This window comes from Aythya fuligula, chromosome 1 (genome assembly GCF_009819795.1).
Source record: "Aythya fuligula isolate bAytFul2 chromosome 1, bAytFul2.pri, whole genome shotgun sequence".
Lineage (NCBI taxonomy): Eukaryota > Metazoa > Chordata > Aves > Anseriformes > Anatidae > Aythya > Aythya fuligula.
Window position 1 is genome coordinate 59,511,664 of NC_045559.1, and position 27,934 is coordinate 59,539,597.

At 40.2% G+C, this 27,934-nt stretch overlaps 1 protein-coding gene across 2 annotated transcripts in view; it reads right to left on the reverse strand.

The window, feature by feature from the left end:
• The window catches only part of TBXAS1 (thromboxane A synthase 1), a 240,551-nt gene that overhangs the window by 81,604 nt on the left and 131,013 nt on the right, over positions 1-27,934 (reverse strand). For both annotated transcript variants that reach the window (XM_032207857.1, XM_032207858.1), the window contains exons 6-9: positions 19,073-19,189; positions 11,699-11,787; positions 9,006-9,154; positions 7,079-7,209 (exon numbers count right to left, since the gene is read on the reverse strand). In XM_032207857.1, coding sequence (XP_032063748.1) covers positions 7,079-7,209; positions 9,006-9,154; positions 11,699-11,787; positions 19,073-19,189 — 486 coding nt within the window. The remainder of the gene's footprint in view (positions 1-7,078; positions 7,210-9,005; positions 9,155-11,698; positions 11,788-19,072; positions 19,190-27,934) is intronic.

Genomic DNA, 27,934 nt, shown 5'->3' on the forward strand with positions numbered 1-27,934 from the left:
TTGGCCTGGATTTTTGATAAACAGTATTTTAAGAGACTGCTTTTACCATATAAACACAGTTTTAAAAAGTCACTAAAACCCTTGACATTACCGACAGCTGAGCATGTGGGTTTATTTATTTTTACGCTGGTTGAAAAAAAGCTTTTCTTCAACACTAAAAAAAAAACCCTTCTCAATTAAAAGATGTTTCTCATATGCTGTAGATCAGCAAAGCCAAATGTCCATATCGCTTCCTGCACTGAAAATGGGAGGAAAATGCATGCAAGGCTCAATGACAGAAGTGTTTAAGACCTTCCTCCCTGCAACTCTGAAGGCATCCAGTTGGCCTAAGAACTTTCTGTGGATTTATGATACTGCAGGGTGCATCTGAACCACCCTTGTTCTGCCCAGCAAGTGGTAAAGATACCTTTTTTTATTATTATTATTATTTTGAAGGCCCTCTAAAGTGGCTCCTTCACATGTCTTACTTAGCAAGTGAGATTAGCTTTTTCAGCATACTGACATTTTCTCAGCATTGTCTGCAAGATCATTCCTAGCAACTCCAGATACCCCTAAAATGTAACCCATTTTGTCAGTATGAACATCCTGGTTCTTTTATTTCATTCCCATGTTCACTCATACATCTATGTTCTTGCAAACTGAAGTATGTGAGCAGTGCTCCAAGAAGTCAACGAGATTGCTCAGGTGCCTGATGACAGTTTAGAACCTAGACTGGAGCTGAGGTTGGACATATGAGATATCAGACAGGGATGTTGCTCCTGAAGAACTGAAGATAAACAGCAGTGACTGAAAAAAATAAAAGGGAGATGGAGGTATTGGGAAGAGTGTCCCATATGTCAGATTGTTTGTTATGGTAGCTGCAGGGCTTGCTGGAGTGGGGCAAATAATACACACATTATGCCAGCTGCTTGTTCCTTGCTTAGGATCTATAAAGAATTCTGTCTGCTCCGTAACAGAGGCAGTAGAAATGGTGTGATAAGAGCAAGGGGTAATAGCAAGCAGATCTAGTATGTAGTAGCTGGATGCAGGTAATCAAGCAGATATTTGCTATCTCCTTGTGACTGCAGTGCTCGTAAAGTGCTGGGCTCACAGGTGTGCTGGGCTGCAGAACTGGGACAGATGCAGCAGTAATGCAAAATTCTTCCTGATTCCCCATCACGCTTCAGGGAGGTGAGAAAGTCACTGTTCTCCTTACTTATTCTGTCCTTGATCTGTTTTGAGGAGAGAGACTGCAGAACTGCATTTCATGATGAAAGCACCTCAGCCAGACAAGTCAGCCCAAGCCTGAAACCAAAAGATCCTGTTTTGTAGGCCAGCAGTTAATCTTTGGAAAGATAACAACATACTGACCAAGAAATTTCAGCTAGTGACCAAAAGTAATAAGGACTTTGAGCTCATTTCCTTCTGAGGATTTAAGGCCTTGCTGTGTTTCAATGGCCACTTAAGAAATCCTGAGAAAGTTATAAAATTCATTAAATACTCCAGCTTAAAAAAAAAAAAAAAAAAAAAAAAGTAAAGATATTTTTCTTCAAATTTGGGAAGGAAAGCAACTTTGAAGGCAAGCATTAATGCATGGATTTTTAAAAGCCGATGAATAACTAAAACTTCTTCTACCATAATGCCACTTTTTATCCTGTTAGAATCACCGTGTACTGCCCAAGCACAGAAACCAGATTTAGCGTTCTGAAGAATTTTAATATACTCCAGAGGAATGATACTCTTCTGCTTAAAACAGCAGAGATATGGGTTCGAGATTTGTGTTCAGTCCCCATATTAAGCACAGATTCTCTCTATATCTTTAAAGCACATTTACTGTTCTTGGAAACTCACTTCACTTTCCTCGCGACAAAGGCAGTGGGTAAGAACACGATCAAACTGTGAGAACAGCCTTGTGGAACAGAAATGCAGTGTCCCTCCCACAGACTTAGCAAAACAAAAGGACCAGGCTGATCCTTCATTTTACTGACTTTATTAATCAATTCAAATGAATTATTTAATATTGCCATATCGTATGTGTCCTTAAATGGACACCACGCTCATTCAAACATAAACAAGTTCTGCTTCGTTTTTTATGACGGCAAGAAAACTGCACACTATTAGAAAGTGTCTAATCCTCCCATCTGCTGTTTCCTTAGAAAAATATTTACTTTTAAACATCTGTACTGCATTTTCCACAGTTCAAACACACACATAGCTCCTGGAATGTACATAGTATTTAGCAAATTTTTAACTAAGTTTTCTTAGTAATTGTATAGTTTTCCCTTGACAAGGAGAGGATCAGACTTTTTTTCAGGAGGATTACCTCTGCTCAACTCATTTCAAGCAGCTCTTGAATAAAATAGTTCATTAGTTCACGAAAAGGAAAAACTCCAGGGAGCTGCTGAGGGAAGGAAGAGAAAAGAAGAGAGTGCCACAGTAATTAGGTTTTCAGATTGTCCCTTATCCTCCAGAATGCAGGTACATACACACATGTCCCTCTTCCCCTTAGGTAAAGCATTTAGGGGAGCTCATTGCATGTTCTTCCTTGGGAATCAGGGTTCTAGAGATTAAAGTTTTAACCAGGCCATCATTTCCCAGAAAGATACTAAAAGATACCACCTCTTTATAGCATGCTACTATAACAGTTGAAGGACAGATGCCTCACCTTTACAAGCATTTAAGTAGTTTCATTTCAGACTTCCTCAAAATTCAGTTTCCTGACCCGCCACCTCATTTTAGGTTCCTATGGCTGGTGCTGGAAGACCAAAGGATCTCCACTAAGCAGAAACCACGCATGCCTGCCCGGGCATGTAAGCAGCAGGAAAATGGGAGGAGGCTGCAATTCATCACTAGCAGTTGCTGACCAAAAGACCTTTTTCAGTTTAGACCTAGCACAAGAGAGTACAGAGTATCCCAGGGCCATACCAGTCTCTGGGAGACTAGGTCATCTTCAGGACTGACAGCACCATACAGCTTCTTTGTGGCTTTACACCACGTGGCACAAGGGCAGCATGGTTAACAGTGAAGCTTTCATGCTCTTTTTTCATTTTTCTGTCTGCCTGCTCTGGATTTGCAACAAAAGCATTCGGGTAGCCCATACATCTCCAGCAAAGTTGACCAGAACAACTGAGATGCAAACGAATACAGTTCTGGTGATACTTCTCTGTGCTTTATCACCCTCTCATTTCAAGTCAGCTTGAGACCACCAAGAAACAGCTGATCATCATCAGAAACATCATCAGGTCACTACCTCCCTAGCATGGATCATTGATCTTGAATTATGCATTCACAGCTGACACCAAAACTGGAAAAATCAAGAGATGCCAGAAGAATGTGTTGCAGCCTCCATGAACTCTCCAATTCTTGTTAAATGGTGCACAGTTTGAAAGCCAAATTTTCCCACATATCTGTTGTGATGCTGCAAAATTAATGTTTTGCAATATCTTTACGTTGTTGTATTCCCACTGGTATTACCATGAGTTAAAAATGAAATTCAAGCCTTTTTCTGTTAAGGGGAGGGGGTGTTGCTTTCATCCCGCAGTTTTAGGAGTTGCAATTTTGAGCACCATGAAAGACTTCTTCATCTAGATATCATCATTAAAACAGACGGGCAAGTTAAGAACTGAGCTGTAACTTGACAGAAAAACTCTTCCATGAACAATGATTTGCATATCAGATTATTAAGTGAAAATCTATCAAACTATCATTTCTTGAAACAAAGTCTATCCACCCTGTTTCTGGAAACATGTTGCCTAAGGGAAAAATTTAAACCTGGGCAGATAATCAGGATAAGGTATTTGAACACTTAAATCCTGCTGGAGTCTTCAAAGTAGGTGTTAAGTGGTGCATTAAATTTGTGCTGTTTCTTCTGAGCAGGGTGAATTTGCTGTCCTGTAAATAGTGGGAAAAGCATTTTACAATAATTTGAATTCATGAATAAATGTAATATATTAAAATTTCTAAAATACAACCACTAAATGTTTTTGTACATAAGCCAAATGAGTGGAATATCCAGGACTGAAATTATTTGACTGACCACAGAAAGATAATATATAATTAAAATGACATCTGCAGCACTAACCGATGGGTTAAGAGAAAGTGACATCACAGATCTCATATAAGCTGCAAGCGTATTATTAGATCTAAACCTGGCTGTAAAATTACTATCTGCCCGTGGGATTATCTTTAGGCATTCAGAAGCATTGTTTCATTTACTGATGGAACAAGGATGATAACAGGCTGACTTTGCTTGTCACATTATTTTTTTGGCCTTTCTTTATTCTTTGTTCATGTTCACTGCAGATGAGAGGAAGACAAGCTTCAGCTGAATCACTTTCACAGAGCTCTTCATTGTTTTACAGTTTGTTCCTTTTTTTTTTTTTTTTTTTTTTCCCCCAAAGATAAAAACATTTTTAATGGTGATAAAATCAATGAGGAGTAAAAGATGCACACAGTGTAACATCTAGGAATATGGCAATCTAAGGAATACCCATTGGCCTAATGCGGTAAAGGAAGGCTGTAAGACTTTGCTTACAGCTCCCGTTATTAGCATAAGGAACCAGTAGCTACCAGTTACATCTTGGACTCATTAAAATTCAATGCCAAAACTCCTACTGACTTCAGGAGGTACATTTCATCACTCTAGACCTAAGACACAGGTCATAATTCTCCTTCAACTACAGGGCTATCTGGGACACCTAATCTCTGCAGATTACATTTCTGCATTAAACTGGACAGCAGCCGCATTTTGATCCATTTCACATACCTTTTTAATGTTCCTGGCAAATTCCTAAGTTGCCTGTATTTGTAGCAAAACTTGCACTCCACCAACCTAAACTAGTCAAAATTTTAAGAGTGGATAACAAGACAGGCAGTGAAGGTGGGGAAAAAAAGGAAAATCCAAACTTTTCAGTCACTTTTGAAAGCCATGTTAATGATCCTGAGCTGCATAGGGAACTTAATACGCTCTCAGAAAGCTGGTCCTAAAGTGTCTAACTCCCGGTACCTGAAATCATTCCCATATGACAATTTTGCAAACTAGGCAAAAGTCCAGGAGTAGGTGGGACCACTGCCAGTCATGGACTTGTGCATACACTGTTAAGGTAAACATGGACCTTGTACTTTCTTCCACACTGTCCTGATACTGGGCAGCTACTGCCATATGTTATCTTTTAATGAGTCTCCCAATATCCCTTCCAATACAATCATAAGCCTTTCTGCTCTATCAGCCACTGAGAGCTGAAAACACACTGCATATGGACATAATGCTGACTCCTGCTCGTCACTAGAATCTCATTTTTCTTTGTTTTCTCTCCTTACCATACCCACCTGTTGTCCTTTATCTTAGTCTTCAATTTGAGTGACCATCTCTAATATAATCAAGAATTTAGCCCCTGACTGATGCTGCCAATGCTACTTCCACAGAAATACAGTATATTAATACAAAACACATAGCAGTTAATACATTAACTACCATTAATTCACATTAGATTGTTTCATTGCCCCTTTTATAACTGATACACAGAATAAATAGCTTTTTCATGCAGACCCTGTCAGCATAAATCTTTCAGTCAAAACTCTCCATATATACAGCCCCATGAATATGCTATTAAAAGTTCACACAGGATCTGTGCACTAGAAATTAGGTGTCTGCAACCACCTTAGATACACCATCCATGTTTCTGAATCATGAATTATTTGTGATTATTCTGTGACTACGCAGTGGTGCATAGAAACTTTGGGGTATAAAGAAGGATGGATACAAAGACCTAAAGGCTACTGGGGAGGAAAGACTCATAAAGATAGAATTGAAGAAAGGTGAGAATAAGGGGACAATAAAGGACAACAAATATGGAAGTGAGATTTCACTGGAGAGAGTGTCAAAGAAAAAGAGTAGAACGTGCAACACAGTGCAAAGCAGCAATATCTTTGAAAATCAATTTGATTTTTAAAAAAGTGCCTTAGATATAACACCGTGAGAATTAAAATCCGTACTATCCTGAAAGATGACAGCTGGGGGGCTACATTCTGAAAAAAATTTGGGATGATCCATCCTCACCTGTGCTGTTATCCCATTAGAACTGCTGTTCATCTCAAAGTGGAAAGAAACTTTTCAATTATTTCAATATTAACAGATTCTTAATAGGTACGTTATGGCACATTTCATGTCAATTGATATGCAACACTTGTCTGTTACCTTTACAATGGAATTCTCTTTGATATTCTTTGTTTCTCACTACACATCCATAATTAATTGGTTAACCTATTTTCAGGGAAATTATGTGCAGTCTGGAGTAAAGAATGGTCAAAAAGGACAAGCAGACCCAAAGAACTTTTATATCACAAAATTTAAGTACATGCCTATGTTCCCAATGCTTCATGTATTGAAAATAGAGAGACCTTTATAAAAATATCTGCGCCTTCAGAGTCTTCATAAAATAACAGTGATTAACACACAACAAAAAACTCAGAACTGCCTTATGTCCAGATGAATAAGAAAGAGATGGGCCACAGCTGATTTGCTACTAATACATTTCAATTATTTTGCATACTGGGTAGAATTTACTACCTCTTTCTTTAACCATCTCAATAATAAATGTTTGCTCTTAATTAGACATGTAGGGTCTTTCTTTGCATTTTCATAAACAGTAGGAACTGCCATAGGGCTATATAAAACCCATGTCAGCTCAGAGGTAATGACTGGGTTGAGACACCCTGTGGGGGGCTCCCGCTTCTCATATTGTTAAGGAAAGCCAGCACAGACAAGACACCTGATGAAGATAAGAAAAAAATTTTACAATATGAATCCTTCTGGGTCTAGAAACCGGGTTGGAAAGCCATCCCAGATGCAACATTTTCTGAATCCTTATTTGGACAGATAAAGCAAGAGAAGCAGTCTTTCTTGTAATGTGTTAACAGTTCCACATCAGCACCAAGACTGGTTGATGGTATATAGAGCTAAAAATGAATAAAATCTTCACTAAATTGCTTTGAACGTTCAAACAGACTGAGTTCACTTTTTCAACTGAGGCTTATGCCACTTCCAGTTTTTCCTCAAAGCATTTGCTTATCCATATATTTATCACACAAATGGTTTTACCTCAGCTGCATCTTGCTGGTCTCTGAAGACAATTGCATTTTTTATAGTTTGGATAAAAAATCCATTCAGTTCCTTTTGTTTCTTATTTGGCAGAATTCGAAGCAGTGGGATCATTATGAATGGGAAAGAAACTGTAAGAGATTTAAAAGGAGAAAACACTGAGGCAGAGTGAAAAAGCATGTAATATCCCTTTCCTTTCATTAATATTACAAATCTCATCAAGTGGGATGCATTATTTTTGTGAAAGCTGTTTTTTCCACTTTTTCTCTCTCTCTTTCTTTTTTTTTTTTAATTTTTATTTATTTATTTTTTTCTTCTTCTTCCTCCTCTGTATGTTGGTACAGGCTTTCCTTTTAGAAATTCCATTTTGGCTGGAACTCCCTTGCTGGATAGTTGCCTTATAAGTTTTCCCTGACTGGCAAGTCTTCCACAATGCTTCCAGATTTCAGTTCAGCTTCTTGATGCCACAGAGCCAATACAACAAAAGGAAGAATTACTTTCACTGCCTACTTGAGCAGTTGCATGCAAAACGTGGAGGATCTTGACTCCATTTAGCAAGTTATGGCACTGATCCATACAACTGTGTAGTAGTAATTCCCATTTACAGCTCTTCAGTATTTGAATATTGCTTTGCTACTTTGTTTTGCTTCTCTAAACAGATCAAAGACTCTTAAAGTAGGATGCTACTACAAGGATGGTCTCCAGTCCATCGCCTTTATAGGCGATAGTAGGAACTAGATACCAGAGTGAAGTCTTGTGCTTGAATAAACCCATTGTTAAATCATGAACAGCTTAGGACTAACAAATCAGTCCATTTTCAGAAAACCCCTGTTGTCAACGGGACAACACTGCTGAAATTCAGACCATGTAATTTACTAACAGAAGGAAATCAAACACTTTCAGGCAATCCAACCCCAAACTCTACACAGCAACTTTCTTTAATGGAGGATGCTGTTAGAGGCTAGGGACAAATTTCTGTCCCTTCAGAAATTAGTCACAAATCCCACTTTGCAATCAGGTTAAACATTAACCCCAGGACATTTTGGATACACAGTTCCAGAAGGAAACAGTTCATGTGCTGCTAGTATAGGTACAATCTGTAATGCCAGCAGGATCAGATGGGCACAGGAAACTTTGCCACTGCGCCACCTGACACTACTGTGAACAGGTCTAGATAGTAACACAGTAAAAACTTATCAACCTTGACTATGCCGCAGCTTATTCAGCTATAATTCTTACTGCCATTGTGTTAACAAAGCTTTCATCACCACGAAACCTTAGTAGCGTTCATGACCTAGAACTAAATCGTCTTGTACCCTGTTCTTGTACTCCCAGTCTACTCACTGGGAAAATAAATGCATTCTCCTGAAGACAGCCTGTGCTGGTACTTACCATCTTCATCCTTTATAGTTATCAGCCAGGCTGCTGATGCTATTTAAATAAGAATTTAGAGGACTTACGCTACCTGCTTATGCTCCTCTACTTCTCTTCTGGTTATTAGCACTCTTTTATTTATGGGTGAGATTTCAATCTCTACCAAGTAAAAAGAGTGCACAAAAACTTTGCTCCCAGGTTCCCAAGGGCTACACTTTATTTACAACATATAGATTAGGTTGCTGTAACTCTGTTTTAAAACAGAAGTGTAGCCCACAGGCTACAGGTGCCAGAAACCTTCCTCTCAAATCAAGCTGGAGCATTGTTTTCTGTGACTCTTGGTTTCTGGAGGAAGTTGCATTAATGATGACAGGAGCTGTAAAGCATACCATGAAAATCTAGAGGGTTTCGTGCACTGTGGGCTGAATTCCGAACATTTCTGAAATAAAGCTCACAATACATCTTCCTGCTCCTGCTTCCAGATGTTTTGCAATTTCAGAATGACTTTCAGAAAATTACCATAACAGAGTAGACAAAGGTGGACTGTACTTACGGATTAGAATAAGAAGAGGCTTAAACAAAGACATTTCAAAGAATGTTCTGCAATTCTTAACAAAGGGGTCATCAGGATTCTTCTGAGAGTCCACCTGCGTTCCAAAAGCTACGCTACCGACAACATCCAAGGTAAAGCAGTTGTAACACCTGCATTAAGAATGACAATCATTAGCTACAACTTACATATCCATGAATATCTTGCTTCTACAAACATCGCATAACATTGATTTTTGTCTCTGATTTTCTTTTTGCTTTCAAATTTGGGCTTTGCTCACAGATATTTCCATCATTCTGATAAATACTGATGTTTAATAATAAATACTATTAATAATTATTAATAATTTAATAATTATTAAAATAATAACCTCCTCTCCCTCTACAAAGTGAACATGTTTTCATATAGCTCAATAATTCTACTAATACTTTATATATATATTTTTAAAAAAAGTTCATTTGTTATTATCTTGGAATCTAATGCAACAGAAACTCAGAAGAATTATTGTAGTATACATAGAATAGAGGTAATCTCTTTCTCTTTTCTTCAGTTCTCAAAACTGCATAAACAATGTCTCCACCAGTCTAGTCTGAACTCTCACAAGAGTCACAAGAAGTCCTTAAATAAAATTTTCTATTAAGGATTTCCTTTGTCTTCTTAATAGCTCCTTTCTAACGCAAAATCCTGGTCAAAACCATGGGGAACTGACTCCAAGTGAAGCCTGTATCTCTGCAGAGTGGTAGCAAATGCTTTGAGAACTACAAATGATCTGTAGATCTCAGCACAGAAATTTTAGAACTTATTGAATCTCTCCCCACATACCTGGCTATCTAGCCAGTTATCTCACCGTTTTTATTTCTAATGTCCATTAGCAGCTATACTAGTTTTGAGATAACAGACTAAGAATGTGAAATATCCTTGTAATTTAGTTCTTCTGATCTGTTGGTCAAGTATTCAATGACTGATTCGTTATGTTTTTCTATGACTGTTCTTTTCTATAGAAGGTTAATATCAAATTCTCTGATGTTTTAACTTGATTAAGCATGAATCAAGAGGACAGGACTCAGGCCCAGTATATCCTGTGTGTATACTGTGAAGCAGAACATCTCATACTATAATCCTTGGATCACTGTCATTCTGAGGACAACAAAGCTGAATTTAAAGATAACGACAATGCTGCAGAGCTAAGTAACTTGTTTGGATTTTCAACTCTTACACAAAACAAAAAGGCACTGCTGGATGTTGAAACGTTAAAAGAGGGGTTCTGCAACAAAACAATAATCTCAGAAGCCCTCAATCATTTACCTCACCAAGTTATTGAAAAAGCTTAAACCCTACACTTTGAGTTGTTGACAAAACACAAAATGGCTAAAGCCAACTAATGTACAAGAAGACAGAAGGTTGCAAATAGGGTATCTACAGCCAAAAAATGGCTCCCAAGGCAGTTTTGTGAAACTGCAGTGCAATGAGAATCACATTTATATATGTCAAACTGGCTGAAATGGTAGCATGATAAAATAACTGGAAGAACATATTCTGAGATGGTCAACATCATTCATTTCTACTTTCAAAGTCTTTTCCAAAGTGCCTCTCGAGAGGTGAAACCTTATCATGGATCAATAGCTAAAAGACCAGGCAAAGAAAAAGGACAAATGGAAAAAAGGGAAAAACCCAGAAGGACTAAAAAGGTCAATTTTCATCAGAGCACTAGGCTAAATGCAATGTATCATCTCAGAGTCTCATAGTAACTCCTCAGATATTTAATATAAAGAAATCTTTGTGCACACACAGACACTTGCATGCATGCATATACATTTACTGGACAAGAGATGGTTGAACAGTGACCAAATATCCAATCCTTTAGATGAAACAAAATTATTTGCACTGTTCCAGGTAGGGAAAAGTCATGAGAAACTTCAGAAGGTGCTGACCAACCTAGCAAATGAAATGTACACAAAATAGTGCCTGACAGTAAGGATACATTTGAACTATTCATTCACCATACAGAGATCCTAGAAGTATTGTATGTGCTCAGAGAAGAGGCTAGACACTATTGTGAACAGCTCAGTGAAGATCTCTGCTGAAAGAGCAACAAAAAATGATAATAGGATCTTAAATGCATAACAAATGGGAGAAAGCACAGTATGGAAAATATTAAAGTGTCATTTTATAAATCAATGGTGCATTCTCATCTGGAATACTGATCTCATTGTTTCACAAAAGGCTAGCGTGCTATTAGACAGGGTTAGTAGGAATGTGATAAGAATCATTAAGTGCTCAAAAAAAGTCATACCAAAAACAAACAAACAAACAAACAAGAAAGTGATGGACTAGAGGGATTTGATACTAGATCAATTCCTGTATTTGTACATTATTGGCAGACGGTACAGAGCAGACTGGACAGGGACTGGTGCAGCTTTCCTTTCTGCTTCCAGCTGTTAAAACTCCATTAAACAGCTGGAAATACATTAGATGCATTCCCAAAATTACTTTTCAAGTATGCAATGGCTCTCCCCATGAAGAAAAGGCATCTATCATCAGACACATCCTCTATCCTATGATCTCCACTTATAAAAGCAAGAGAAAAAAATAAATCTTGTTATACATACAGTAAATGAATATCTAGAATAATTGCTGCTATTGACTTTTTTTTTTTTTTTTTAATCTGTTACTCATTTCTGGTATGTTGAACGTACCTCTGGATATCAAAAGCTTTGCCAGAATCTGCATAGACTTTCAAGTTACTCAGCAGGACATCGCAGGCCTGGTTTATTAGCGGTGTCATCTAGAAAGGAATGCATTCTATTGTGAAAATTGTTAAAATGTAAAATAAATAATAATAATAAAAAAATCAATTATTCTAAATTAGTTTTATCCAGTAGACGGGATGGAGCTCTCAGGACCCTCTGCAGGTGTGGTCAGGCACTTTTGCACAGGTGAGATGAAATGCTGGGATTGCCTACACTATTACAGGGATGCCTTTCTCCAGCTCTGGGCCTAAACTCAAAAGGTCTTGTTGCTTACCTGACCTTTGGTTCTTGTCCACTTATGGCTATATACATGGAGAGAGACTAAGAAAAAACATTCCTCTCTTTTTTTAATCATTCCCTGTCCCAGCTGACCATCTATCATGATCCATATTTACAGGTCCTTACATTTTGTCTACGTATACTACTGAGTGGAAGGAATATTTTCTGTGGTCTTGAAGTCTTATAAAGATGTCACCACCAGAGGCCTAGTATTTCCGTCTTGCCATCCCTCAGTTTGAGGGATTTAAGGAGTACATCGGGAAAGCACTGTGTATATCACTACAGTTTGCTGTGGGAAGAGTGCTGCCATTACCTGAGGAGAGGGTTGTCTGGAGTGGCAACCGTCATTAAGTGGACACACGTGTGAATTTGTTCGGCTAGTGGTTCTTTCCATTCGCTGACAAGTGATGGTCAGGTAGACCTACACATGCCCTGTCTGGCTAATAGTGAAATAGTGTCTGCCTAATAGTGAAAGTCTTCCTCTTCAGCATTTCATGGAAACCAGACATAGGCAACCATCACGACCTTCTTAAAGTCCCTCTATAACTCGTTTCATAAGAACAGCATCAGACACTTACCTTGATTATACCTTCAGGAGGGACAGAGGAGGATTCTGACTGCTGCTTTGAGTTAGGGCATAGCAGCAATCCAGCCATTACCCTAATGGTATTATTTGCTATGACTCTTCCTCCAGGGAGGCTACTGACAGATCCTCCTACATTTTAATACCCCAGTCTTGCCTCAGTTATGCCAAGCATTAGCAGACATATGCACAGCAACCCGTCTTTCCTTCCTGAGCAACCTCCTTCAGCATACGGATGTCAACAAATATGAGAACAGACTTGTCCTACTATTCTGACATTCTTGTTACCAAAAAAGACTTACTGCAGCCTCTCAGCACACTCCACAAGCTATGCAGGCTGCCCAGCCAAGTCCATTTTGCTTGGCACTTCTACCTCTGTGAAACTGGCATAACACTTCGTGCACAGGCACGCTGCCATCCCAACACATGGGCAAGACTGTACGCAGTCAAAAGGCCAACGCGGGAGCATCCAACATGTTCTCCAAAGGCAGAAGTCTTAGTCAAGAATGTGTCTAGCTGTTCTCAAAGTCCCATACCTATACGGGACAGAGCAGGATGTCACCCTTTCAGTTCAAAGCTGGATTGATTTGGGCTGTGCAACAGGAATCTCACAAAACAATTCTGAATCCAGATTAGTATTCTGTAAAAGCAGCTGGTATGTGTGTTTGGGAGGTGCACACCATGTTATGTGGCAGTTTTCTGCCCCTTTTGGCTTTCTAAAGAAGGTCCCCTGCAGTGAGCTTCATCTCAAATGATTCAACAAAACTAACACATTTCTGTTCAACAAATCAAACCAGGGTAAAATGCTTTATAATCTCTGGGTCCAGCCCTTCGAATGAACTGAGTCAGTCAAGGAGAACAAAATGAAAATCCATATTTTAACAGGTACGATGTTTTCTAAACAGATGGTGATCATTTCAAATTTTTCCTTTTATTGCCTTATTTTCTCTTTCATTCTTCAGCACATCACCAGACCTGAAACCACCCAGCTGGCTGCTATTGCTTTCCAACAGCTGGCAGGGATGGCAGGGGCACATACGCCTGGCCAGGGCATCTCGCAGCACCTCTGAACTTTCCACATTCCACCAGCCTGTCAAAATGCCGTAGCAATTTATTTCTAGACAAAAAGATATTTTTATTAGCACATCTAAGCAGGAAAGTGGGGAGGGGGGCACATGGATTTGATTTATTGTTAGCATTATAGGACAGAGTCATATCAATGAGACAATTATTTGCATATGAAAGCTACGGGGGATATCTACTTAGGAATCCTGGGTTTGGGTTTGGGTTTCTGTTCCCTTGGGGGACATAAATTAATCCAAGTTTGCCAACTACAAAGACCACAGAGTGAAACGTACTCAAGTCCCTTAATACTTTAAACTCTGCTCAATCATCAAGAAAAATAAAATAGTGTTGGGGGAGGTGAACCACAGCAAACTTTGAAAACAGGCACGGTAACAGACATGTTGATCTACACTGCCTTGGGTATCACTAACTTCCTATACATTATCGTTTGCCAGTCAGAACATAAAAGCTGCATAACCTGCCTGAGATTCAGTTCTTGGTGGGTAAACAAACCCCAGCTGCTCTGTGTTCAGATTGGCTGAGAGTAACAGGATGAAGAAAAATCTAAACAATATGGTCCCTGTAAATATTTGATCTGCCAGTTATCTAATAGCAAGAGTAGCCCAGAGTCCAAATTTCTTTCTTTTGCCAAAGGAGAGCATTTGGGGTTAGGGTTTTCATGATGCCAGGGGCTTTGCCGTATAAATCCTGCCAATTTGCTATTTGGCACATAACAACAATTAGTTTCCGATTCTGCATATGCATGGTGCACGGGGATGTTTGCACTGTTCAAAGACATCGGAGTCACATTCCTCTAGTTAGATGTGGACCTCAGTATTTACCAGGATTATTCCCCTTATTCTTAGCATCCAAGAAGTCTGGATTGTATTCACTGTAGACAGTCACACCAGAAAGTTTTACCGTTCACACGTAGTACAGCAAGGTCATGGCAGGCCTCTTGTCCCATAAATGGGATGGAATATAAGGAAAGAAGAAGGAAAAAAGGACACAACCCCAGCATAGGAATCTCTTTTGCTACAGATACCAAGTCACTAAAACCAGGAAAAGAGCAGAGGTGTGTTTCCATCATCTCACAGTGGGGCTCTGCTACTCAGGGCCACAACTTACCAAAGAGAGCAACTCGAGCAGACACTGACTCGTGGCTCTAGGATATGCACATTTCACATATCAGCTCTTAAGTTAGTGATTTGCATCATCTCAGGTGAGTACACTTTCTTTGCTGAATAGCAATTGCAGCTTGCAGAGACTCTTCCAAAATGCCTCTTACCACTGTGCAAGAGTAGAGTAGAAAGAAAAATCAAGGAAATCTCACAGCTGCACTGCCAGATCCTATGTCCTAGTGGGATCTGGAAGATCTACGTGCCTGAGACTGACACCAGAGGATTTTCTTGCACTGTTTTGTCAACTTATCACAAGTTCTGCTTTCTGTCTCCCTTTGTTTGAAAAAAAATGCCGTAACACAAACTCCACTTCACAGCTTATTTAGGACAATGCTACATTATGTTGCACTCTCTTCTTTAATTTTTGTGTTCTGTTTTGTTTTAATGGTTAGTTAATGGAGGAGAGGATTCCCAGCATACTGATAGGAGATGACAAGAGTACTGCAGCACCATCAGAATAAATAAAAATCAATGGGTTTTCTGCTGGTGCTGGCTGTAAAAGAGAGCCAAGCTATTTATCAAGTCTGACATGGGGTCCAGAACTGCAGGATCATCACAAGCACCACAGCAAAAAGGGGAGAAGCTAAATAAGAAACACTAAATAGGGAATCAAGATCAGTACAGCACGATCACTAACATTTCAGCTCATTTCAATATATAATAGCTGAGGAGAGCATGACAGGAACACAGAGAACTGCATCTTTTACTTGAGAACCTCCAGCTATATTACTTCACAAATTCCTCATGCATTACACCTTGGATCAACTTTCAGTGGTTGGTAATATTCCCATTTAACAGATGAAAGATGTTTCACGTAGAGAGAATTTAGGCAGCTTCTACCAGATCACACTGAGGCAGTCAGGGGCAAAGCTGGAAGTGAAACTTGGTTCTCCTGCTTCCTCTCTCTCATTTCTCATTCTCAGTGCTGCCATAGCAATGGGACAGCTTATTATCAGATCTGCTACCAACCCCAGTGGCATCTCATGGGGGATGAGACTACTAACTCTTACTGCAGGATCAAGCCTAAAAGTCTGTTGACTTACGCTATGTTCACCATTACCGTAGTTGAATTTACCTTTATCTGGATCCAAAGCTTCCTTCAGCTGGAGTGGACTGCTTTATTAATCTTTGCATACACATTTGAAAAAGAAAATTAAAAGAAGGGGAACAGAGAGTATGGAACTCTATATAAAACAAGACAAAACAAAATAACAGTGTGGCAGAGCACAGCTTTTAAAGTGAGCAGTTGAGGGTACAGAGAGCAAAAACAGAAGATGCTAGAAAATTCTTAAAGAATGTTAGGGAATCAATTCTCTTCATGCAAGCAGCAATGACTGCACTGGCTCCCCAATAGCTCTATAACCTCTGGTTTCAATTAATTGCTCATAACTTTGCAAAATTCTGGGATCAACTTTTCCTCATTTGGTGACCAGCTCTTGGAAACAATTGCCAAACTGAAGTGAAATTCCTCATGCTTAGTGAACTTCTCAGTGACGCTACACCAATACCACTGAGACAAAAGCACAAAGCACACTTCCACCCCCAGCCACAGCAGCTAGATGTCTCTGTGGGGCATTACAGTTCAAATCCTAGCAAATATATATTATCTTCCTTGGGATTTGTCCCATAGCAGTCAGCTCAAAGAGTGGATGACCAGCTTCTCGTTATTGCTAGTACTGAAGCTGTCTCTCAGTCTCATAGTAGATTCTTGTGTTTTGGAAATGGAGATATCAGGAGTCTGTATCCAACTCTGCACATCATTTGTCTGAAGGGATTGCTATGGGGAGCACAAAGAGTTGTTAACATTTATAGCTCTGTCACAGGCTAATAGCTCCCAGTTCTCTCAGAGCATCCAGATAGACAAGTCTATGTTCAGAGCAGAGCTGGGAGCTGCAGCACTCAGGGGGAACCATTCTCCAGAGCAACTCTGGTATTATGTGAAGGCAAAGTAGACATCTAGGGTGAACACGGTGGTAAGAAGATTGTAATGGTTTTATCTGTTTGTTTTTTCCAAAGTTTAGATCTCTGTGGCAAAGGAATTGGTGTCCTAGGAGAAGAAATAAGGTATGTGCCTAGCAGTGTTTATAAATATGTATCAAACAACAAACCCAGGTTCTTATGCAACAAATTCATAGCAAAAATAACTCATTTGTAATTCCTTTGGGTTAGAGAGGAAGAGTTTATTAAAAACAATATGACTTCTACATAATCGTGAATACTCTGTAGTATGGCCAATACTAGAACACAATATTTCCATTTCCATGCTGCAGAGGTTCTGACAGAGTACTAAATATGGGAGAGTTAAAAAGTGGGATCATAATTAATGAGCATTGATTTCCTTTGAGAAGTGTTGGTATGGCTTCTAAATTAAGCAACAGCAAGAGAAGCATATGAGCGAGGAGTTAAGTTGCATTAACTTCAAATCCCAGGACTATTCATCTATTTGGGTTGAAAGTGAAATGCAAGGCTGAGGTGTACATCTATTCAAAAGAGGTTCTTAAGCTAACACAAATTTATTGCTGGCATTTTTCTGTGCAGGGACAGAGAGTCTTCTGGTGAAGACATGAGACTGGAATGAAGTCGGACCTTTTAGAGAGACCCTTCTCTCCTTTTTTTCCCACTTTCTGTAGACTTCGGAGGAGAAAATTACCATTTCTGGGTAACACGGAGCCTGCACCCCTTGTACCGAGTTTGGAAGAGGCAGCACAGGGAAAGCTGACCATCGAGCTAAAAACAAAGGTTGCAATTTCCACATATGAGCTGGGTGCAAGGTGCTGGCTGGCCCACCATTTTACTTTCTACCCCCATTTCCTCCGGCCCTGCAGCTCCGCCACCAAGCAGCGCAAAGCGAGCAATGGGACTTCTTCAACACGAGTCAAACCCTGCAAACCTGCCTCTGCCAGGCCCCAAAGCAGGACGCACGGGGCCTCTCCCCGCTCGTCCTCACCTCGCTGTGCCGGTGCCGGCAGAGGTTGCTCTGCGCAAATGGAGGGGAGCGCGGCTTTATCTTTTGTTACTTCCACAGCAAAGAGCCGAAGCCGGGAGCCGCGCTTTGCCGATGACCTGCAGTAAGGCGGATTAATTTCAGCTCGGGAAATGCAGAGCTCCCCTCTCCCGCCACACCATTAGCGACTAATCGCCTGAATATTTAAAAATCCTCGCGTCTATAAAACCCGGCGATGGAGCCGGTGACAGAGCAAATGTCGAGGCGCATAACCAATGGCACTGTCAGTTGTGATTAATCAGCATCTCCAGCAGGCTTGCGGCCAATTAGAATTTACCATAATGAGGAGGTGACAGCCGGCGTTGCTAAGCGACCGCTGTCTATAGAGCTGAGAGAGCCAGACACATTTAGATGTTACTGTGGATTTCGACAGCGGCATGTCAAAACAACACAGGCGTCTGCCCAGTGGAAAATTTTACAGCCGAGGACTGGGCACCAGAGTGAGGCATGCTTCCCTTTCAGAATAAAATACATAAAGGAAGAGGTGGTGGTTTGTTGGTTATTATTATTTTTTTTCCTCTCCCTTGAAAGGCGACTTTAAGCAGTCAATCATTTATCTGAGTTTAATTAAGAGATATCGTGTTGCTGGAATAGAACTTTGGTACTGGGTAATGGGTTCCCATGGTTAAGGAAATGCTGAGACATTTATAGGAAATTAGCAGCAGGTCAGCACGGAGACATTTATTTTCAGTCAGAGGTATTTATCTGGCAATGACATTCTGTTCCAGTGACTTATTTTATTATATGAAAGGATTAAAGAATAAAAGAAGGAGGGGGGAAGGAGATGGAGAAATGAAAATAGACTGACAGCAGTTCCTGCGTTAACGTGAGAGCTGCTGACTCTGCAAATAATGAAAAGCTATGCTCCAGTTGGGAGCAATAACCTTTTCTGTACTTTAGCTTACTCCTGAAAGGGCTGGGGTAAGGCTCTTTTCTGACTTTGCTACACTTTTATGGGCAAACTGGCTTATACAGAGAAAGACAGAGGATCATATCTTCAGATTAGCTATTCTGATTTACACCCGTCTGTGAGCTGAACCACATTCTACACATGCTCTACTGGACATGCTACTAAGATCTAAGTAAACTGGCAAAGAGTAGCAGATTTTTTAAGCTATCCTTAATATGGAGCTATATAAGTAGATGCTAGCACAAAAGAAATCAATTATGTCTTCTAAATCAGGAAAGCAACACTGCCTACAGCTTACCTCTTTCAGTTTGGTCTCGCTGAAGGCTGGGGTCAGCACACTCCGGACATATTTCCATCTGTCATCACGAAGACAAAGGATGCTGTCGAGCATTGGCTTGGAAATCAAGTTCGGCTTCTAAGTCAAAAGAAAACATAGTTCGCTTTTAACACAAATGCAAGTAGAGTTACTTGAGTCTCTGGAACTTGGTAAGACTGGCCATGAATGGCATTGCGTCTGTGTCCCATAATGAGAGAGGTTCAAATAAGTCCTGAACGCCAAGCCAAACACAGATGAGGCTAGAGAAAAATTCCCTTTTGCTGTTTGCATTCCCTCTTGGGCTTGTAAAAGCCCTGGGTCAGTCCACCAGCTCCTTACTCAGATTGTTCTGGTTCTGTCGTTTCTGATGCTCTCCTGTGATTTCCAGCTCTCCTTTGCTGAACCCTGGTTTCTTTTCTCCCTTTCTAAGGTGACTAGCAAGAGGGCTTGTCAACACTCCTTCTCTGTGTGACATGAGTGACAACGCACCGCACGCGGGTGTCGGTGGGGGACACGATTTCTGGTGACAGCTGGTATGTCAGACTGTTACATGCATTTTTGAAGTCTTCAGAAAATATGTTGATTAGAAAGCAAGTTCCAGTCCTTACTCTGCCTGTAAGGAACACGCTCAGAGAGTTTTGCCCAGCTAAGATGTGCTGGCTTGGGACTATTACAGCTTCAGCACTTCGTCAAACATAGTAGTAGTTTAAAGCACTGCCCCAAGAGGTTCTGTACCAAGATGACTGCTATGATTTACTAAATTTTAAGAAATCCCTTTCTGTAGAATAGTGATATTCACCAAGGATTACAAAAAAAAAAAAAAAAAAAAAAAAGATTTTCTGAGAGAGAGAGAGAGAGAGAGGAAGCATGTCAGAAAACAACACAATTCCATCTAGAAGCAGCCTCAGGAAATGCCCCTCCCCACAGCAAAGTGCACTACAACTTATATTATTGCCAGAGGATATTTTCCTAATTGTTCTTGAAGGCATCCAAAGATGGAGATTCAATAAACTCGCCAGGCAAACCATTCCAGTGCTGGACTACTCTTAACATGGCAGTAGTTATGGTCTTTAGCAGTAGTGTTAACAGGGACAGAGAAAATGGGTTATTCTCTGCCTTTCTCCAGCAGCTCATATTGAAGATTATAACAATCACTAACCACGTTGCTGCTATTTACCCCCAAAAACACCACTTCACTCAATACATACTTATCAGTCATGCTTTTTGGAACCATTTGTTCAGTCTCATTTCTCTCCTTTGCATACTCTTCTATGCAATTTACATCTTTCTCAAGGTATAGCGTACTGTGACTTGACATGTTACTCCAGCCAAGGAAGGATTTTTTTTCTTATGTCCTGCAGTATATATTCCTCTCTATTCACCCCAGAATGCTACATACCACAGCATAACATTGTTGACTCATATCCTGGCTTGTGGTTTACTGTAACTCAGACTTTTTTTCCTGAATAATTGCTCCCTAGGAAGTTATTCCCCAACCTTTATCTACAAAGTTTGTTACTCCTAAGAGTGGTATATAGAACATGTCCCTGTTGAAATGTGACTGTTCATTTCATGATTACTTCTCTGACTGATCATGTCTACTTTGAATTGTAGCCCTTTCTTTCATATTGCCTTCCCAGCTTAATGCCCTCTGTATATTGCTATCACACTCAATGCCACCGCCATCTAAACCATTAAGAAAAATACTGAACAGCACTTGCAAAGCAGCCACCTCTGGGATCCCCCTGGCTAATGCCTCCATTCTGACAGTGGATCATCCCTAAACACTTTCCAAGTCTTCTTCAATCAGTATTTCATGTATCGTACAACCATTTCCTCCAGACAAACCATCCTAAAATTGGTGGGTGGGGATAAGAGATGTACACCACAACATAGATATCAGGCTGTAGAGAAATACTTGTGCATGTGAGATCTGGCACCCAGACACCTGCCCACCTACCTAGGGCAGTGGTGGCAGTACATTCCCCCCATATTAACAGCAGTAGCAAAGTTCCTATATTTTCCTAGGAAAGACCCAAGCAAACCAAAAAAAAAAAACATATGTTGACTTTCCCAATGTCATCCATTGATCCATTTCACCCTCTAACATTTTCCTCAGTCATCCCTTTATTATGAATGTACATAAAGAACTAGTTCTTACCACCTGTTACTCACCTGGATACCTACATTTCATTTTCTTCCTTGAGACTTTTGATATTATTGTCCCTATATGCTCTTCTTTTATCCTTATTCCTGGAACTCTGACCTACTTCCCACTTTGTAAAAAAAGCCCCTCTTCTCTTTATAGGCAATGAAATGATCATGATTTAGCTGCACTGGTCTTCTATTGAACATCCTTAACTTTCCTCCATACAGGAACAGTTTGCACTTAATATCTTTTCTTTAAGAAGCTGCCAGCTTTCCTTAACACCTTTTTCCTCCACACTTGCCAGGAATCTTGCTACACTGCATAAGCTTCTAAAGTACATAAGTTCATTTTGTATTGTAAGCAGGCTAATGGATAGTTTTAAATACTCAGCAACACCACCCAGTGTAGTAAACTAATGTCACTGAGCTGACGCTACAGACCAGCTTTGAGCAAAGATGAACTGTTTGCAAGTAGAAGAGTATGCAACATTAGGCTGAAGGAAGACACTAAGTCAAGTACTCTCATCAGATAACTACTGTGAGATAAAATATGGGTGCATTTTTAATGTACACATAGAACTTCCTACTTCATGCAAAAAATAGGGAAAATTTGGGACAGGCTGTCAAAGCTGAAGTGGTTTGGACTGTTTTCTCTGAGTATTTTCTTTAAGCAAATGATCTGTTTTCTAACTTGTCAGTGGGTATCTGTTTTAAGGATCAGAGGTGCAGTTACAGAGACCATCACTCACTAGAGCTCTGTCACATTTGTTACAGATATTCAAAGGCATTGTAGGGTCAGAAGAGAGAGCCTCCAGATTACAGAAAGGAACATTATCCTTGAAGAAAGCACTGAATGCAAGCCTCTGCCCCACACTTTTTACATAATGTTAGAGAAGCCCTTTACACTAAATTTTGGATCAGCAGGCCACTAAATAAGTATTCCTCATTTCTTTAGTTTAAATCCCAGAAGCCCAGATTACAGAGTCCCTGAGCATTTACTGATGCCACTGAAATCAACAACAGAGAACATGACTTGATCACACAAAATACATTGGTCCAAAAAATTAGGTCATCACAGCGGGTCCCTCAAATTAGCAAACACTCTTGGACATGCACTTCAACCACTAGCCTTCTCTCCTGATTTATTAAGTAGAGATATCACATCACCTCTTCTGAACTGCCACTGTTACATTAGCATTTTTGAGGCACTCAGAAACTACAGTGAAAGAACAGAATAACAATTCCCACAAGGAAATGACGGATTTGTCTTGCAAACAAGGTTTGAATAGTACACAGAAAAAAAATAAAAAATAAAAGATCAAAAAAATTATAGGGCAACACTCGGAAAAGTATTTTGCATCCACTTCTAAATTGAAGGCTGCCCAATCTGTGCACTCTATAAGACAAATCTCCTCTGGAAGACAAGGCTCCACTTAGATAATAACAGATGGGATATAAATCTGACTGCATTTGACTTGAAGGCAAAACCCCTTCCTAAAACCAAACACTTACCCTAAAAAATGCTCCTAATTGCATAAAGACTGTATATAGTGCATTCACAGACAGGGGCCCTGTTACTGAATGGAAAGCCTGTTAAGTATAATGCTTTAACTATGACACTAACCATAGCATTGCCTTTTTAGCACTCTACTTCATGTCAGCAATGCTCACTTAGCATATTTTTGGAGTGTATAACATTATACATATTTAAGCACTGCAAGGAAAGGGAGACAATTTTGGACTGAAATTGTTTTACTCTGTCTCTTTAAACTGGAAACACAAAAAGATGTTTGTGTTTATTGGAATAGCATCAGTGTGACTGACAGTGTATAGCAGACTTCATTTACCAGTTTTTCTTATCATTTCTGCAAACGCTTTCCTTCTAATTGCATAACCTATGTTGCAGGTTCATATAGCGGGAATGAAAATGAATTTGGTATGAGAATCAGCCTGAAGTATCTTAGTGAAAGATGAAGTGTCACCTCGCTCTGAATGGACAAAGTACTAGCTGTTTCTGAGAATTCTTGATCCCACAAAAATCATTAAAATAAATTACCATGGAAGGCAGCTGAAATATTTTCAGGGGTGGGATTTTGGTTTTTAGGCAAGGAAGGAGGTTGCTTTTAAGTCAAATGCAATCAGATTCATATTCCACCCGGCATTATCTAAATACCCAACAACAGCTCTGTGCTTCCTTCTCCTGTGCAATCAACCATTACTGACCGTGGTACAGTAATGCTGCATGAAAACTACTAGCAGCATGGTAATCCGCCACAGCACACCTGCACAGTGCTACTGAATTCCCACAATCACACACACGTCATGAGAAATAACAAAGCAAATTGGAGGAGTTTCCTTCTAAACAGATTCTTGAAAGACCGGTGCCTTTAAAATGGAAAGCAAATGTTTGCAGATGAGCAGCATCTTTGCTACTGACGCAAGAATTCCCTCCCCATTAAACTGTTCCTTAGGCTGACCCTTCAGACCCACTTATTGGCTTGTTCGTCCCCAAGTCAATTTGGCTTGCTATGTATTACTAAATAATTCAAGCAAGCAACTATTCTCTGGCTCCGAGGGCAAGTGGTACAGCACGCCTCCTGTCCCCAAGGTTAAATCATTTTCCCAAAGAGAATGGCCACATCCAAACTGCTTACTGGGAGCAGCACATGTTAATCTCCTGAACTGTGCCCGGACTGTGCCTGGGGAAGGACTCATCAATACAATACAAAACAGTGCTAAGAACTGCATCAGTATGGACGTCTGTAGGACCTACTCATGCACTAGTATATTGGCACGGTTGTTTTTGTTTTCAGAATTATAACTATAGCCTTGTGAGTGTGATTCAAAAGTCATTTTCTCCTTTTCTGAGTTTGTCACTCACAAGCCAGTCTGAATCACTGGGAGCCAGCAATGACTGCCTGAAGCAGCAGGAAGGGTGGCAGCACCATGATGATCCCTCAGAAACCTTCTCAGCTTTTTTCCTTGGATAGAAAAATAAGGAATGAAGTTTGCCACCAGCAGAAGAAGGTTAACTCAGCCATGCACTCTTAAAATATCCTGAAGAAGTGAAGCTTCAAAAGGACCAAATGGGCATCTCTGAAGATCCTTAAGAACCTACTAGCTCCAAAGCCTAATATATAAACCATTCACCTCTGTAGAAACAGCTGCTCATTTACTCCATGGGCTTTGACAACATGGCATGAAATTAAAGTCTGCAAAATGGGATCTCAGAAACTTTGTCTTAACTTTGTCTTAACCATAATTTAGTGTTCCCAGGTTAAAAAACAACCAAAAATGACTCACTTCTGCTGGAATCAACCCTCAGCACTGAAACCCAGGTAAGATTCAGAAAATGAACAAGGCTGTAGAGAACCCAAAATCCCAAATCCTAACAGGAAATCCAACATTAATTCTGGCATTAGTCAAATGCCAGAATTTACCTAGCAAAAACCATTTGCCTTCATGCAAGTATTCAGCTTTCTCCTAGCCCTGTAAATGGAATCCCACACCCACACTATTTTGAAAATCTAGCCCTGGTAACAACCCTACAGCTCATGCCAACAAGAGCCATCTTCTCCTCTCACCTCCAGCCTTTGTTCATGGGCACTGCAGTGTCCAGAGATAAATCCAGATGTAGCCCCCCCTGAGTCCCCCCTTTTCCTTCTTTGGGACAATTCTGAGGTGTGTTCCCAATGCAAGGTCTAATCCTCAGACGTGCCATGCAGTGTCTGTCATAGCTGTAGGAGTGATGGGGTTGGGCTTTCTCTCCCTGTGTGAGCCACAGACAGCAGGGCTGCCACACCAGTAGTTTGGTTTGTTCATCTTTTTATTTTCAAGGAGGGTTGCTGTCCTTCTCTTCCTAAACGCACACTTGTGACCAGGTAATGCCACCCTGCTTAAGAAATTGCATTTTCAATTTGAGTTTAACAAGATAACAGAGAGAAGGCTAGTACCACGAAGACAAGTCTCTATCCCCACCCCTCAGAAATGAATTATTTGTAAAATTTTTTCATAGGATTACTTCTTCAGCCCTGCTTGCACTTGACTGACAGGTCACCACCACCAGTTCAACCAGCAGGTGGAACCAGTAAGCCCATGAACTACTCAGACAGTGTTTCATCCAGGCAGTGGCAGTGGCATGACACTTAAGGAACAACACAGCACCTCCTCTTAAAAAAATAAATAAATCATCATTATAACTAAAAAAATGTATATGAAACACAACAAAAATAAGCATCTAAGAGTTGCATTATGAAAATGGGATTGCAGAAGATGCCTCCATATATTAGCTTAAAATTTTCCCCCTGGTAAACTGATATGCTTTTAAACTTGCTTGGAGATTTGTAAGAAGAAAATCCTGCTTGGCTCTCTCTGCATTCGTGACCTTGAAAAATATATCTATCGTGTAGTGACTGCTGATTGCACCAGGAGGAGAGCACTGTGTTACATGCTATTAAAAAAAAAAAAAAAAAAAAAAAAAAAAAAAAAAAGCAAAAGCAGAGTGGGTTTTTGTCATATACTCTGGTTCATTATCACTTCCATCTATGAGGTTCCTGCTTACATGGACATAGCAGGCATCCATAACTTTTCACAAACCATCACATTTTCTCATAGCTGGAGAAGGACTCAGCTCCCCTCCCAAAGTCCACAGCCTTCATGGAGGGCAAAGGCCTGGCACTGCCCACTAAGCACTGTGCCCCCGAGCAGGAGACAATCGGGTCCCTCCCACCCCTCTGCTCTGTCTGCAGGGGTCTTTCCACCCGTATCACAGCAGCAGTGGTTGCTACACACAGGTGTAGTGTCTCCCCAGGTAGACTCAGTCTTCACTTGCCTTTCCTGAACTCTCTCTGTAAGTCCTCAGAAGCCACACACCACACACTGTGGCATGTGGGTGACTGAACTCAGTCCCTTCTTGCCCACTACAGTTGAGCACACACACACACACACATAAATTTTCCCCAAAGCCCTCCCAGACCGTCATTATCTCTACTGAAAGTCTATCGCACTATTTCCCCCCCTTATTAAAGTCCATTTAAAACTAGCCCAAGTTTAGTATCTCTGATTTAGGAGGTCACTTTATGATTGAAGAAGAAAAAAATCTCACCAAACTAACTCCAGCAAGTTTGTATTGCTTTGTACTTTCATAAAAGCGTCTAGTACACTTATTAAGCTTAATTTGAAACCAACATGCTTGCTGAGAAGGGAAGGAAATATCCACGTATTATGTATTTATTAGGCTTTTAGGTTCTCCTTGGTCATTAAATGACTTCAAAAGAGTGTTACAAGGTAGAATTGGTTGCAGTGATTGCAGCAATTGTCTCCACTCTACTGTACAGATTAGACTATACAAAAAAGCATCTCTGACCCCGTTCCTTTGTTGTCAAGTTAGGATTTTCAACAACTGACTAATGGCTACTGTTCATCATTACTCATTGGAAAAATGGCACAGCCAAGACCAGCTTACAAGTAAATACTGGCATTTTTCCTTTCTGTGGCAAGCTGCCTGGAAACATCTGTTCTTGTCTTTGCAAACATTCTCTTAAGTCATGGTTTTGTCAATAGAAACCAAAGCGAGTCATTGCTATGAGGCAAATATAACCATTCGTAAATGCTAAAATAAACACATATGGCCTCCTGCAGCCTGACCTAGACTGGTGCAAGACACACATCATTCCATATGTTGATGTAAACAAGACCAAAATTAAGTCCACACCTTCATCTGTTTGCATATGAGGAGCAGTTTGGATATTTGGGGTCAAAACAGTCAAAAAAGTATTTACTGTTAATTAATTAGGAGTTTTGATACTACAAACAAATTCAGGTTGTGCTAGAGAACCTGTGTTCTATACTCAGTTTCTGCTGTGCTGAGAAACATTTTTAAAGCATAGCGTTTAAATCTTTAAATCTACTTTCCAGGTGACGTAACTGGACTATTTAGTGTTGGATAAAGTCATAAGATTATTAAAAGCCTCTCTGTTTATGCAGAATTTTCCTAGAGGAAAGGTTGAGGACCAAAAGTTTCCTTTTACAGATTGTAAGGTGAACTGGGAGAAAAATAGCTCCCACTGCAGCAGATATATTCCCATGTTTTCAATCATTAGCATGCAGAGAAATTGCAGGTGATGCCCACAGGAAGCCAAGCTAGATCTCTGTTACACAGAAACATTATATTCTATAATCTGCTCATTCAGAAACATCTTTCTATAATCTGCTTATTGAAGGACATCTCCGCAGAACCTCTGGAGATTCTGGAGAATACTAAGGCAGATTTTAAATACTACCCAACCTCCCAGTACTTGTCCTCTAGGCTGCTGACACCTGTCAAAAGCCTTAGGTCTGCAGTTAGATACCTCAGAACTGCCTTCACCAAAGCTGAGCACAGAGTTGTCGAAGCTGCTGTGGCAGCAATGCAAGAAGAGTCCTACACTTCCATAGGGCCTTGCCACCTCCCTCCTGATTGACATCACAGCACAGTGGGGTCCAGAAGAGAGGCCACTACAGCTGTGCTCAGGGGTTACCCCCTTTCTTTGACCTGAAATGTGAAGGAAGTCATGATGGTGACTCACTTACACATCATCGCTGAGGGAACTCAACTCACACACAGGAGAAAAAGTTGCAATTCCTTCCTGTGGGTAGAGATGGGAAGAAAGGTAAAGAAATAAGAATAATGAAGAAGGAATGAACCATCACAGCAGG